The 16767-nt window shown below is 39.3% G+C and overlaps 1 protein-coding gene across 2 annotated transcripts in view; it reads right to left on the bottom strand.

The window, feature by feature from the left end:
* CNTNAP5 (contactin associated protein family member 5) overlaps positions 1–16767 on the bottom strand; it is a 1075483-nt gene that overhangs the window by 314208 nt on the left and 744508 nt on the right. For both annotated transcript variants that reach the window (XM_068967132.1, XM_068967133.1), the window contains exon 13: positions 16278–16478. In XM_068967132.1, coding sequence (XP_068823233.1) covers positions 16278–16478 — 201 coding nt within the window. The remainder of the gene's footprint in view (positions 1–16277; positions 16479–16767) is intronic.

Raw genomic sequence — 16767 nt, 5'->3', positions numbered from 1 at the left:
GAATGACTTCTGACTGTGTCTATATAATACAGTTTACTAGGCAAAATCCCATCTTGACTTGATTCAGTTCAAGAGAATGTTGTATAACTGGCATCTGTGAAGTTGATGACCTGGCAGACTCAAGCAAAGTTTGTTTTTGCTTGTCCATAAAGCTGAATTTAAGCAGGTTTTAAGATTCACGTGCATTTCTACAGATATGGGTAGAGTCACATGGTCCTTTACTTAACGTCTTTGAACCTGTTTGTTTTACTAATAATAACCTATAGCTCAAGACAGTGTTCAATCTCTGGGTTGGGAAGATCCCCTGGATGATGGTATGGCAACCCACTCCAGTATTCTTGCCTGGAGAATCCCCATTAGCAGAGGAGCCTGGCAGGTTAAAGCCCATGGGGTCACAAAGAGTTGGACACAACTGAGCAACAAAGCACAGCACACAAGCCACTGTAAGAATTAAATGAGGTAGTTTTACAATTCATATTCCTTGTGGCTCAGCTGGTAAAGAATCCGCCTCCAATGAAGGAGACCTGGTTTCAATCCCTGGCTTGGAAAGATCCCCTGGAGAAGGGAAAGGCTACCCACTCCAGTATTCTGGCCTGGAGAATTCCATGGACTATATAGTCTGTGGGGTCACAAAGAGTCAGACATGACTGAGCAACTTGCAATTTTACAATTCATCTGGCTAAGAACTAAAACACTTGTAAAAACCTGACACATATCAAATATTAGATTCAAAAGCTATGCTGAATATTGTCTTTTCTTTTCCTTTTCTTCTAGTTTAAATGGTTACTACATAGGGATTATTATGAATCTGAAAAGAAAAAAATATGTATCTATATATTTATATATATCAGTATACACAGAAAATGCACATACACATTATATATTTACATATCATACAATGTATATGTGTCTATTTACACACATATTGTAAGCAGGTATACATAGGAAAGGGTGTGTTTTATATATGTATATAAATATGACACTTTGTAACCAGCTACATCTATCATATATAAACATGGCTTCTTCAGTAATCACATCTCTCCTCATTTGGTAGAACTATCACACCGAACAAAGTATCTGGACTCAGAATCTCAATCTTATTTTTCCTTCTTCCCTTCTTGACATCTGTGTCTGACTTCTACTAGTCATGGGCTTTGAAGTTAAATCTCCTTGGATTCAGTTTCTTCTGATATGATCTAAGGTATTTTGTTTGCATGCATGCTCAGTCACATCCAACTCTGTGACCCTATGGACTGTAGCCTGTCAAGCTCCTCTGTCCATGGGATTCTCCAGGCAAGGACACCTACATCGGTTGCCATGCCCTCCTCCAGGGGATCTTCCCGACCCAAGGATCAAATCCATGTTTCCTGCGGTTCCTATTGGCAAGTGGATTCTTTACCACTGAGTCCAAGAGTGTTATTTTACCTCTAAGTTTACATTTCTTCATTTATAGGACTAGAATAATAACATCCTCCAAGTTAGGTTAACATGTCACCTGTTTTGCAGATGAGAAAAACTGCAACTCAGCAACTCAGATTATATGACCTGACCATTGTTACTCAGTAAACAAGTACAAGAACAGTGGGGTTCAGTTATTATTAGTGTCAAAATCTAAAATATATCTCTTGCGCCAAACTGAGATTATAGCTTAACAATCTCTACAACACCTAGAACATAGCTAGGCATTTCTCATCAGACCCTATACACACACACACACACACACACACACACATGCATAAACACACACGTATGAAGGAAAATGTAGAGAAGTAAAAACATCATAATGCACTCATCCTGACCTTTTAGCAAAAATGAGAAGACAGTGAAAATTATAAATATAAAAATGCCTCTGTCATTTAAAAGAACTTAGGTAAATTGAGAACTTAAATTATGAAGGGTACAGGTGTCCAACTATGTTTATCCTTCCAATGATATTCCAATGATATGGGCACAATTAATGTTACTTTTATCAACTTCATTCTTTTTGATGAGGAAGCTGAAGCTTAAAGATGTTGAGGACCTTACCTAAGGTCTCATGGCTGATCTGCAGTGGACCAGGGGCATGGACAGAACCAAATGATACCACGCCCTAGGTTCCTCACTGGACTCTGCTGCTTTTCTCTGGTACCGTTATCATGAGGACTCCAGGCAGGAAGGAAATACATGCTTAGCTCTGAATCCCTCGTAACAAGCTATGAGATGCCATTATAGTATAGACTGATGGGCTTCATCTGTGCAGCTGGTATAATTGTATTCCCATGTCTACCTTGTAACCACCAAATATGTTACAAAGTAAATCATGTAATTGATACATAAATATTCTATGAAGTTAATGTTTTTGAAATAATGTCATTTGCAGTAATGTGGAAGGACCTTGAGATTAACATACTCAGTGAAATTAGTCAGAAGGAGAAAGACAAATACCATATGATATCATGTATATGGAGTCTAAATATGACATAAATGAACCCATCTACAAAACAAAAACAGGCTCACATATGATTGTCAAGGAGAAAGAGACATGGAGAAAGATAGACTGGGAGTTTGGGATTAGTAGGTACAGACTACTATATAGAGAATGGATAAACAAGTCCTATTGTATAGCACAGGCAGCTACAGTCAATATCTTGTAATAAACCTTAATGGAAAATACACAAAAACAACACATATATTTATATGTATGACTGAATCACTTTGCTGTATAGTAGAAATTAACACAACATTGTAAATTGCTATTCTTGACTTGTTATAACCTTGGGAAAGTTTCCTACCTTCTCTGCACATTCACTGTTACCATATGGAAAGCATGTTCTGAATAGATCAGGTGCATGAAGATGCCAAAAATATCACCTCCTATTAATATATAAATAAATTATCATATTTCACAGCCTTAAGAGTCTCAGAAAAGTCCTTCTCTCTCTCTCTCTCTTCTTGATTTATTTGTGTTATCAACTCTTCTTACTCCCTGTGATAAGAAAATAATAAGCTGTGACATCCATTTTTAACTCACTTTATGTTGGTTAGTATAGAATTGTCAGGGCAGAAAGGACACTCGGAGAGCATCACATAAAACCTGAGAGGATTAAAGATGGGAGACTTGATGTCTGTAAAATGTAAGTAACTTTCTTGAAGTCACAGAGTCTATGGTGGAATCAGAAGAGGACAGCAGCTCCCACCACACAGCCCAGCCCTTCCTATTTTATGAAGCTTCTTTCTACTTATAAGAGTCCCTGAAACAGACTTAGTCAAGTGCACGTGTTTCACTGTGTGTCTCCTGATGTAGGATGACTACTAGCAATACTTTTTGTTAGTTGGGGAAGAATTTTCTATTCTTTCAACTACTATATATTAAATGTTTACTGGGTACCTATTCTCAGCATTCTGGGGTTAAAAAGGTAAATGAAACAAAGGAGTTCCCTTTTTCATGAAGTTCCCATTCTCCTGATAGAGGTAGACAGTAAACAAACAAATAGGAAGAAAATATCAGGAGGTAATAACCTCTATGCAGAATATTAAAATAAGGTAAAATGAAAAGAACAAGGGGATGGATACTTTAGTATGTGTCACATTTAAGTTAAGTGGGAAGAGGAATGAAGCTTCTGAATATTGAAAAGAGCTAGAACCTCACTGTTAAGAGGTGGTGGGGGCAAGTTTTGCAATAAACAGAATAAAGGGAAAGAGGATGAAACTTAATGGACAGATGGGTGAACAGGAGCTGGGTAAGGGTCTCAGCTGGCAGAGCTCTGTTAGCCACTGTGAAGAGTCTGGGGTCTATCTCAAGGGCACTGAAAAGAGTTTGAATCCCATTTGTGCAATCTTGTTCTGGAAAGATCATCCCTTTGGCTATGTTGCATGAGATATAAACCATTAGGAAGTTGGGGGTACAGGGAAGGGTAGGAAATGAAGCAGAAATTAGATGCAATTGTTTGGTCTGCAGATGATGCTTTAAATTCGGCGAGTAACAGTGGAATCAGAGAGCACAGGCTGGAGGAGAGTCATCTGTGATGGATGAATATGAGTACTGGTTGGGGTCCCGAAGGGGAAACAGAGGTAGTGGGGAGGGATGACTCGTATGTTGTGCCTTTAAGAAGCTAGAGAGATGGTTCATTTCAGTTCAGTTCAGTCGCTCAGTTGTGTCCGACTCTTTGCGACCTCATGAATGGCAGCACGCCAGGCCTCCCTCTCCATCACCAACTCCCGGAGTTCACTCAAACTCATGTCAATCGAGCTGCTGATGCCATCCAACCATCTCATCTTCTGTCATCTCCTTCTCCTTCTGCCCCCAATCGCTGCCAGCATCAGAGTCTTTTCCAATGAGTCAACTCTTCACATGAGGTGAGCAAAGTATTGGAGTTTCAGCTTCAGCATCAGTCCTTCCAATGAACACCCAGGACTGATTTCCTTTAGAATGGACCGATTGGATCTCCTTGCAGTCCAAGGAACTCTCAAGAGTCTTCTCCAACACCACCGTTCAAAAGCATCAATCTTTGCCACTCAGCTTTCTTCACAGTCCAACTCTCACATCCATACATGACGACTGGAAAAACCATTAGCCTGGACTAGACAGACCTTAGTTGGCAAAGTAATGTCTCTGCTTTTCAATATGCTATCTAGGTTGGTCATAACTTTCCTTCCCAGGAGCAAGAGTCTTTTAGTTTAATGGCTGCAATCACCATCTGCCTTGATTTTGGAGCCCTCCCCCCCCCCCAAATAAAGTCTGACACTGTTTCCTCTATTTCCCCATCTATTTCCATTGAAGTGATGGGACCAGATGCCATGATCTTCGTTTTCTGAATGTTGAGTTTTAAGCCAACTTTCTCACTCTCCTCTTTTACTTTCATCAAGAGGCTCTTTAGTTCCTCTTCACTTTCTGCCATAAGGGTGATGTCATCTGCATATCTGAGGTTATTGATATTTCTCTCAGTTATCTTGATTCTAGCTTGTGCTTCTTCCAGCCCAGCATTTCTCATGATGCACCCTATATAGAAATTAAATAAGCAGGGTAACAATATACAGCCTTGGCGTACTCCTTTTCCTATTTGGAACATGTCTGTTTTTCCATGTCCAGTTCTAACTGTTGCTTCCTGACCTGCATATAGGTTTCTCAAGAGGCAGGTCAGGTGGTCTGGTATTCCCATCTCTTTCAGAATTTTTCCACAGTTTATTGTGATCCACACAGTCAAAGGCTTTGGCATAGTCAATAAAGCAGAAATAGATGTTTTTCTGGAACTCTCTTGCTTTTTCCATGATCCAGCAGATGTTGGCAATTTGATCTCTGGTTCCTCTGCCTTTTCTGGTTTCCTCTGTCTTCCAGCTTGAACATCAGGAAGTTCACGGTTCACGTATAGCTGAACCCTGGCTTGGAGAATTTTGAGCATTACTTTACTAGCATGTGAGATGAGTGCAATTGTGCGGTAGTTTGAGCATTCTTTGGCATTGCCTTTCTTTGGGATTGGAATGAAAACTGACCTTTTCCAGTCCCGTGGCCACTGCTGAGTTTTCCAAATTTGCTGGCATATTGAGTGCAACACTTTCACAGCATCATCTTTCAGGATTTGAAATAGCTCGACTGGAATTTCATTACCTCCACTAGCTTTGTTTGTAGTGATGCTTTCTAAGGCCCACTTGACTTCACATTCATAGCACCATTTATTAAATTTGAGAAACGTAAATGTGAGTGGATTTGAGGGGTTGGTAGAAGAGAGGACATAGATACAACTTCAAAAAGTCAACAGTGCTCTTGGATAGGTAAATGCCACATGTATAATAAGTAAAATACAGTTTAGAAAATAAGTTTGTCCAGAAGCCAACAGGAGACAAATCTATTTGGACTATTTCACCAGGCATAACGTGGGATTCTGAGACCCTCCCCTGGTAGCCAAGGGAGCTAATATTCCCCTTGCTCTTTGGGAAAAGGGGTAAAACAGTTGCTAAAACAACAGCAGTATCCTTAATATCTATGCAACTTTCAACATATACTTATTATAATTACAGACAAGGGAACTGAATCTTACAAAAGCTATGTAACTTGCCTAAGATCTCCCAGCTAATAAGTAGACTTGTTAGCAGAAATGAAGACCTAGTTTCATGATTCCAAAATGTAAGGTCGTTTGGGGTTGCTGCCACTGTACTACATCTTTGGATTAGAAAACATGATCCTTCTTCCTGTAAACACATTTGAGGCAGACTGAGTGAATATGGTCTTTCATGGTATGAGGAGAAAAATAAAAACTTCACCGAATTCAGGGTCCACATGCTGTGACATGGGTTATCCATATCGACTATTTAAGTAACTAATAGTCTGAGTGGAAATTCATTTGCAGCCATGTTCAAATCATGTTTTGAATTTATGTGGTAGTTTTTATTTCCCTTAGACACACCCATATTTCTTCTTTCATTAATGTGTATGTCTTCTTTGTAAAATCCACCCACCTCTAATTTTGACTTTATGTCCTTAGTGAAGTACAATGACTAAGTTATTAGAAGATTTAGAAAGGTGGTTTTAGCACACAGACTTGCACTGACTAAAATGCACTGACTTGATTCATATGATGATGTTTTTATATATTTTTTAAGACCTGTGGCAAACTCTTATTAACGTATTTTAGCTATATTACATTAGGGGAGACAAAGGTTCCTAAAAGGGACACATGGAGAGTCAGACACATTTCCAGGCTGAATTAGAATTGATTGATCATTGGCTGGCAGGATATCAGAGTGAAAGAACCTGAACTGAGCTGGAAGGACCTGTGTTTGACTCCTGCTTCTCCTATGCATTTGCTGGGCTTCCTTAAGCCAGTTGACTATCCAAAATTTTGAAGAAGACATAGTAAACGTATGTTTTACTTTTAAACATGTGCCTACACTAACCCTATTACAAGAGGAATCACATTTGCCTCCCTTTGAAAAATGACTAGCCTGAGTGACTGCCTTCTAATATTTACACAGTTGTGCAAGTAATATTGTTTGACTTGCAATACTGGCAAATAAAATGCAATATAGCTTTCACCTGATTTACTCTGCTTATTGGGATGTTGATCCCTGAAAACTACCCATTGTATTGTGAGAAAGTCACGCCATCACAGAGAAAGAACATATATTCAGTTAAGGTCCCAGCCCAGAGCCAGCACCAACTGATGGAATGAGCCCCAGTCCTAGAGCCAGGTAATGTGGAATGGAGCAGAGACACTACATGCTTCTGGACCCTGTCCCAGCTTCAGATTCATGGGCAAAATGAATGGAGAAAACATCCTCAAATGATGCCACCAACAAGAAATTAATTTCACAACTATACAAATGACTCATAAAAGTCAATATTAAATAAACAAGCCAAACAAAAAACAAATAGGCAGAAGATCTAAACAGACATTTCTCCAAAGAAGACATACAGATGGCCAACAGATGTGAAAAAATGTTCAACATCAGTAATTATTTAAAATTGCACATCAGAACTACCATGAAGTATCACCTCACACCAATCAGTAAGGCCATCATCAAAAAGTCAACAAATAATAAATGCTAGAGAGAGTGTGGGGGGAAAAGGAACCAGTCACTGTAGGGAACAGTATGTAGATTCCTTAGAAACTAAAAATAAAATTACCATATGATCCTGCAGGGGCTTCCCTGATAGCTCAGCTGATAAAGAATTTGCCTGCAATGCAGGAGACCCTTGTTCGATTCCTGGGCTGGGAAGATCCCCTGGAAAAGGGATAGGCTATCTACTCCAATATTCATGGACTTCTCTGTTGGCTCAGATGATAAAGAATCCACCTGTGGGATTCTGGGCTTGATCCCTGGTTGGGAAGATCCCCTGGAGGAGAGAATAGCAATCAACTCAGTATTTCTGCCTGGAGAATCCCCATGCACAGAGGAGCTCTGTGGGCTACAGTCCATGGGGTCACAAAGAATTGAACACAACTGAGCAACTAAGCATAAATGATCTTATAATCCCACTCCTGGGCATATGTCTGGAAATAACTATCATTCGAAAAAACACATGCACCTCAATGCTTATGGCATCATTATTTTATAATAGACAAGATATGGAAGCAATCTAAGTGTTATTTAACAGATAAATGGATAAAGAGTATCTAGTATATATATACGGGGCTTCCCTGGTGGCTCAGAGGTTAAACCGCCTGCCTGCAATGCAGGAGACCTGGGTTCGATCCCTGGGTCAGGAATATTCCCTGGAGAAGGAAATGGAAACCCACTCCAGTATTCTTGCCTGGAGAATCCCATGGATGGGGGAGCCTGGTGGGCTACAGTTCAGGAGCTGCAAAGAGTCGGATACGACTGAGCAACAATGAAATACCAGTCAGCCATAAAAAAAGAATGGCATAATGCCATTTGTAGCAACATGGATAAACCTAGAGATTACCACACTAAGTGAGGTAAATCAGACAAAGACAAATATCATACAATATTGCTTATATGTGGAATCTGAAAAAAAAAGCTACAAATGAATTTACTTACAAAACAGAAATAGACCCACAGACATAGAGAACAAATGTATGGTTACCAAATGGAAGCAGAGGAGGGATAAATTAGGAGTTTGGGATGAACAGATACACACTACTATATATAAAATAGATAAACAACAAGGACTTACTGATTAGCACATGGAACTACATTCAATATTTCATAATAACCTATATGGGAAAAGATTCTGAAAAGAATGAATATCTATATAACAGAATCATTTTGCTATACACCTAAAACTATCAGGATATTGTAATCAACAATATTTCAATTTTCAAAAATTACTGTTGTTTAAACCACTAAGTTTTATGGTGGTTTGTTACATAACAGTTGATAACCAGAACATAAGATAAAACATTTATTTGGATACTTGTATTTTTATATGATTATCTTCTCTTCCTCTTTGAAATGTTTTTATGTTTTCTGGGTGTTATTTTGGAATGTAGATGGAAGTGAAAGCTAGAGAGACATGCATTTGAAATGGGTGTCTAACACTTAGTGGCTACAAGAATTTGCATGACCCTCAAAATTTCTTAGAGCTTCCCCTTCCACCAATAAAAATGAAAATAATACCAACTTAATAAGACCATTGAGAGGATTAAATGAAATAACGTTCAAAATACCTGGTGCACAGAAGGAGCTCAGTAGCCAAGAGTCAATGTCATCTTCAGCAGTGGGGATATCAAAGAGTATGCAATACAGGGACCCTGAGTTTCTTTATAGATTAGATTTTTGCTGTATATAAAGTAGAAATAGTTCTTTTTTATTAAAAAGATTTCAAATACTACCCTTCTATTTTGTCTTGCAGATGTTATGGTATAGTTTTGTGGTTTTGATTATAGTGCTCCTGTGACAAAAGTTGTTTTTAATGGTATGGTAACAGCCTGGTGTAATGAAAAGACCATGCACTATGGGATCAGTTCTACCCCTGTGTTTTGTGTGCAAACATGCACAAGTGTCTTTGGTTTGTTTCTGCCATTTCTATTATAATCATGGGGGCAGAAACCCTGGCTTTTTCACTGTTTAATTCGCACTGGCCAGAAAAGTATGTGGCATATAATGGATAATCAATCAATAAAGATTACTTAAAAGAAAATACATTGTCATTATCTGTTAATGGTCTTGTTTGGTATAGATATTGAGGACAAAGAGTTTTCAGTTTAGCAAACACCAGAGCACCTTGTAGTGCTATTATTTTTTTATATCAGTAATTTGATTTTTGGGCCTCATCATTGCTTACTTAGATTTCTAAATCTAAATGTTAGTTTTCTACACACTGAAAGTTGAATACTACAAATGGTCATGAGGGTTTCTTTACACAAGTGCATTTACAGATCTATTTGGACATATAAAGATTATATAATAAGTATACATAGGGTTTCCTAGGTGACTAGATGGTAAAGAATCCACCTGTCAAGTAGAAGATGCAGGTTCGATCCCTCGGTAGGGAAAATCTCCAGAGAAGGAAATGGCAACCCACTCCAGTATTCTTCCTGGGAAATCCCATGGACAGAGTCTGGTGGGCTACATTCCATGGGGTCACAAAGAGTTGGAGATGATTTAATGACTAAACAGCAGCAGCAAATAGAGTATAAATAATGCATATTTTAAATACATATTATAGTGTGTATATCCGGCAGGAGGGCATGGCAACCCACTCCAATATTCTTGCCTGGAGAATCCCCATGGACAGAGGAGCCTGGCGGGCTATAGTCCATGGGGTCACAAAGAGTCGACTGAGCAACTAAGCACACTATACGTACACACTCTATGTGTACGTATAGTGTGTGTGTATGTATATAGTAACATATATATATAGTCTAAATTATATACTATGTGTTATATATATGGCCAGCTAGCTACCTGTATGTTCACTAAAATATCATTAATTAAGGGAAATTTGAGAATTTAAAGTAGTATAAGGAAAGCAGGATTTTATTACCTTCAAAGTCATGGGAACATTACTAGCCATAACAATTGACTTCATGTGGAAACCCTTCAAGACATGCCTACATGAACAAACGAATAAGTACCTATTTCTGGGAGAGAAGTAGGGGTTCTGAGGTGCTATCAGGCACCCCATCATTAGTTCTTCTGAGGAACTTAAACAATCCTCACCACAGACTTGTTTGCAAGACTGATTTGCTTGAGGTCAAGCTGTCCTATAGATATTAGATTTCAAAGTAATGGGGTCTGAATGTCCAATGATTTTATGTGTATCATGACTGACTTCTTATCTCTGCCTTATGAGCTCACAGCTTTATTGGGAAAGGTATTCCCAAATAGGCTTTCTGTACACAGAGTGCTAAGTGCAAAAACATACATACCACCTAGATACCTATACTGATGAGTGAATTCAAGGTGAGGATTCTAGACACCATGGAGATGATTAGAAAAAAGGGTGGGGGACAGATAGGACTCCTCGGCACCCCAGGAGGTCTCCTTCCTATGCCCCTCTCAATCTTGTCCTCCTTCTAGGCTGGCAGATTGTGGGTTATGGAGCAAATTGGTTATGTGATTAAAGCGCTTCCTCAATAACTTTTTGCTCTATTCTCTGTGTGCATCCAGAACTGGATCCTTTTTCATTTCATATGCTTATCACATGATACCTTCAGATCTGGCCTCAGGCAAAATTCCTATGGAAGTGCTGACCTTAAGAAAATGCCTGAGCTCAGCCAGCACAGCCCTTGTCCCAGGGCACAAATGCCCACCTCCTAGCCCTGTGGCAGGGCGCTGCTGGGCACTGGCTGACTGAGTAATGCTGTCTTTGAAACTTCTCTGTAGCACAACATCTCAGCCTTGCATCAAGCTGTAGTAAGTAGCAAGCAGATACAACTACAAAGATGTGTGGGAATAACACAGACACTTTTCTCATGGACCCCAGTGGTTTGTAATTCTTGTCCATTGCAGAGTTTCTAGTACAAACTTTCAGTTAAAGAGACAGATGACACATTTCACTGGCTGGCACTTATCAGCAGCTCTGGGGGAGAATATCAGAGGAAACTGTCAGAAAATGAGTGTCATGGTTCAGTCACTAACTAAATGAAAAAGACACAGTGCTGAACCAGGCCTGACCTTATCCTGCTTGTCTTTCTCCTCTTTCTGCTTCCGTTGCCACTAGAAGAACAGAACCAGAGCCAGAGGCAAGAGCAGGCAGAAGGAGACAGAGGAGACTTTGGTGACAGTTTTTGGGATACACGGAGCCATATGGAGGGGTGTGTGGGCTCTAGAAGCTGCAGCATGTGAGCAAGGACACTGCCAACCTGTGAAGTTGCCCAGAAATTGCTCCCTTCAATCCACCCTGACAATCCCACAGCCTTAATATACATGGGTCTGGCAGCTGACTCGACTCTCCATCTACATTTTCTTAAGAAATAAAGAAAGTCATGCAAATTCACGTATTCCCTGATGACCCGATATCCTTTTAACTTTTGGTTCTTTGAGTTTTGCATGACTATCAGAGATCACATCCTCACTTTCTCCTTTAATTTTGATTGGTATCTAATTTGTTTACAATGTTGTGTTAGTTTCAGGTGTGCAGCAAAGTGATCAGTTATGTATATCGACTCTTTTTCAGATTCTTTCCCATATAAGCCATTGCAGAATACTACATAGGCCTGTGCTAACAGCAATCCTTATTAGTTACTTATTCTTTGCTTTGCCCTGAGGCAGAGCAGGGTGCAGGTCTGTCCCTTGCCAACTGTATGGCACTGATCAAGCATCCTACCCTCTCTGAGGTTCTGTTTCCTAAAATGCCAGGTAGGTTAACATCCCTTACTGAGTGGAACTGTTGTTTGGATTACAGATCATGCTTGTGTAGCTCCCCACAGACATCTTCAAATATGAGAAACACTTAGTCACTGGCAGCCATTTAGAAAGTTACTTATTTTTCTCATCTTGCTGTCTTTCATTTCCTCCCTTTATTATCTATTGTGTATAGTCTGGAGGAGGATCTATAACAAGAAGGAATCCTTCACATTCTTCTCTCATTGATCTGAGTCCACTGTAGCCAAAATGTACAATATCTTATTGCTTCTACTAATCCTGGCTGCCTGTAGTTATCTCCTTCCAATGAGCTATGGGAATCAGACTACATATTTTTTAACTAACCAAAAATATTTAAAATTGTCTTTGATCCTCCTCTGCACTTCTCAGGTTGCCAAAGTTGAAGTAAGGTATTAATACCTAGTGCTGGGAGATGGACACCTGAGGTCTCACGGTGATGTTTGGAGTATAAATTGCTACAACTTAGACCCACTGCAGATGTCAAGATGGCAGAAGTCTTCAAAATATGCACATACTTTGGCTTGGTAATGGCTCCTCAAGGAACTTATCCTAAAGATATTATATCTGTGTGCAAAAATGTTTTTGCAACATGTATAATAATGAAAAAGGAGGAAAAATCTAAATGTCAAGAATAGATCTGTTCTGTCCATTGTGATACATCCATATAATGGAAGACTTATTAAAAAAAATATGCTATAAAATCACATTTACTGATACAGAAAGATATCTGTATACTGTGTGTAACAAATACAGTAACTAAAACCGTTTTGATGGAGGGCCCTGAATTCAGCAGATAAGGGAGACCTTTCCTCAGCTCTTCTAGAGAGCAGGTTGGGGAGGAGATAATGATCTCTAGTCCCTCCACCGCTCTCTCTATCTCTCCCCAGGGGAAGGGATTTTCATAATAGTTAGGGAAATTAGGTAAATATCCCTGTAGGTGTGTGCCTGTTGTGGACTAAATGTGTGTGTTCCTCCAAAATCCAAATGTTGAAATCCTAACCCCAAATTTGATGGCATCAACAGGTGGGGACGTTAGAAGGTGATTAGGTCATACCCTCTCTCTAGTATGTGCTCAGGGAATTTATAACAGTTGAGCTAGACAAAAAGCACATGCTATTCACAATAACCAAGATATGGAAGAAACCTAAATGTCCATTGACGAATGAATGGATAAAAAAGATATGGTTACATATTTATGATGGAATATTACTTAGCCTTTAAAAAGAATGAAATAACACCATTGTAGCAACATGAATGGAACCTAGAGAGTGAAATAAGTCAGAGAAAGACAAATACCATATGATATCACTTATACGTGGAATCTAAAATATGATACAAATGAACTTATTTACAAAATAGAAGGAGACTCACAGACATAGAAAACAAACATGGTTATCAAAAGAGAGGGAGCAATAAATTTAGAGTTTGGGATTAAAAGATACACACCACCGTATATAACATAGATAAACAACAAGGACCTATAGTAAAAGGGCTTATTTAGCTATGTACAGGATAGCACAGGGAACTGTACTCAATATTTTAATAACCTACAAGGGGAAAACTATATAAATATATACATGTATAACTGAATCACTTTGCTGTACACCTGAAACCAACCCAATTTATAAATCTACTATACTTTGATTTTAAAAAAGAAGCGTATACAAGACAATGGTAAAGTCAAACTGATCTCACAGGATGTATATACTAAAGGAACCCCAAAACGTAATTTTAAAAGACAGATCTATACCAGTGTTCATAATAGCACTGTCTATAACAGCCAGGCATGGAAGCAACCTGAGTGTCCATGGATAGATGAATGGATAAAGAAGATGTGGTACATATACACAATGGAACATTACTCGGCCATGAAAACGAACAAACTGGGTCATTTGTAGTGATAAGTCTGTCATATAGAGGGAAGTAAATCAGAAAAAGAAAACCAAATATGGATGGTATGGGGGGGTGGGAGGAAAGTCACTGCAAAGCACTTATACTCCAATTAAAAATAAATGAATGAAGGAAATTCCATAGTCAGAATGAACATAATTCCATTTTCCCTGAAGTTCCACCAAACCAATTGTGAGGAAACTAGAAGCAACACAATGAGAAGAGGGTAGCATGGTTTCTTGACACAGACTCTGCAAAGAGTGCTGAGAATGACATGGCAAGTTTGACAGTCAGGAGAGAAGGAATCTGAACACATACAAACATTGACCCTCTGAGGACATTGGTAAAAAGGGACACCCAGCAGGGCCTCTCTCTGATCTAATCGACCCTGCGAGCATGGCTGAGTCCACGAAGACTAAAATAACTGATTTTCACAATGATGATCCCAAGTAATCAAGAAAAGGTTACATTTCACATTCAGAATTCTCTGCTTAAGAAGGCAAGGGAACATGTAATCCGTTTGAGAAACATTTTAATTTCAAATAGTTAAAAATTCTTTAAAAACTGTTTGGGTGTTTAAAGGGTTAAGTGATAATTACCTGGAAAATTCACTTAAGTAGAACAAGTTCTTCCCTAAAGACACTAGATCAGTGAGGTGGTGGGTAGTTGTATTTAGTTAGGTTTCTAGCACTTCTTCTTCTTTGACATTTCATTGCCTAATTTCCTGAAGCCTTTCAAAATTCCTCACTTTCAAGGAACATAAAATTCCTTGAGGCTAAAGATTCTGACACCCTTTCTTGGATATTCCACATCCCTGTTATATTGGCCTTTTTTTTTTCCCTGCCACAAATGATGAACTGACATTCACAAAAATAACAGACCCCTGAGGCATGCATCAACTTTGACCAAGCCTTCTTGACATTTTGCAAACCCTTCTGAATTATGGTAAGCAATCTTAGAAGCATCTTTTGCAACCTTTTATCAACCATTTGACCTAGAAAATATAAAAGAACAATCAATATATAAATAAAGTTAACATAATTTTTTAAAGCAACCTTTATTTTTTGAAAACAGTAATTTCTCCTTTTAGAAGATGTCTGTTCTCTTCTACCAATCCTGGACTTCAGCTGCAGTATTTACAGCCTCCAACCAACTCTGCTTGCTTCATGCTCGCCTTCACAATTCAAACTGACTCTGGCCAATCTATCCTGTTACTGTTTGTCCTGAATTGTGGTTTTTGCATACTGACAGACTCCCCTGATTTGTCTCAGTTCTAGAGTGAAGGGGAGATTCTGTCAGCAACCAAGGACCCCTGTTCAGTCCCGAATTGTAGGTTTTCCCTCCAGTTCCAGGGCTTGTCCCTATACTTGTGCTTCTAAGTGTACCATTAAATCCCCCTGGTTTGTCTGGTTGTTGAATATAGTATGCAGTGTTAAATACACTGCACCCTTAGAGCTATTTTCCTTTTTATCTTCATTTCAAAAATCTGAACATAAAGCTAGCATCTACTTGAACTCTTGGTGAAAATTAAATGTTAATAAAGTAGCATACCCATTTAAAAAAAAAAAAAAAAGAGTCATTTCAATTCAGGCCTGCACTTTTCAGATAACATGAGTACTGTAAACACACAGGATATGCCAGCCTACCCACTGATCTCATTGCCTAATACTGCCCCATTATGCATCCTTTCCCCAAATACAACTCACTGCAGTTTGGTGAATGTGCTGAAATCCTTGATGCTTTCTAATCTGCTGGAAAAACCATTTCCTCCTTCACACTTTCTAAGTCTAGTTCAAGAGTCATTGCTCTCAAGAAAATTTCCATTCTCACCAGTATTGCAAAATGAGTGCTGTTACTGTCCCTTTTTTGAAGATGAGGAGAAAACCTTGAGAGGCTACAGAACCCCCATGAGGTCACAGCCTGGGCACCAGAGAAAGAACTAGTCCATCAAGTGTCTCTCCTGGTGGCATTTTTCTCATTGTATAGGGAAACACCATAGGTGCAGCCCACTGGTTGGCAAACCTTTCTCTACTTGATATTCCAAGGTTGGGGGCCTATGTGTCACACTGTGGTCCCCCTGTGTGACACATGCAAAGGGGCCCAGGAGGGGTTTTTCTTACCTGGTGTGTTGAGCAGGCGAGACCTCTTGCAGTGGTAAGCTACCTCCTGCTCACAGTGCTCGGAGCCATCGATCACTGCTTCCAGCTGCTCCAGGCTGCCTCCATAGTCCAAGGTCATGGAGTAGGGCTTCTCAGGGTTGGCACCTTGCACATGGGTCAATTCTGTGTTGTTGTGCTGCATCAACGTCCAGACCTTGTCCTCTGCCCAGAAAACACAACCCAAGCAAGGTGAAAAGATGATCATGCTTATAGGCCTCCAAAAAGCTGGAAAAATGAAACAGGATTGTGTGAGCAGTGTGATGTTTGGTGGCTGCAGGTGCATCAATTAATTGCCACTTGAGTGCTCTACTCATGATAAGAATTTAACCAGAGAATTTTTGTTTCTCCTAGAGTTCCACCCAGAGGTATTGTGGGGGTTAATTATCTTAAGACCTAAATTTGTGAAGCCCTTACTCCACAAGTTCTATGCTTAGTGTCCATTATCTCATTG

This window comes from Capricornis sumatraensis, chromosome 3, assembly GCF_032405125.1.
Source record: "Capricornis sumatraensis isolate serow.1 chromosome 3, serow.2, whole genome shotgun sequence".
NCBI lineage: Eukaryota > Metazoa > Chordata > Mammalia > Artiodactyla > Bovidae > Capricornis > Capricornis sumatraensis.
The sequence above is the reverse complement of the archived record's forward strand: the minus strand, read 5'-3'. Positions and strand labels throughout refer to the sequence as shown.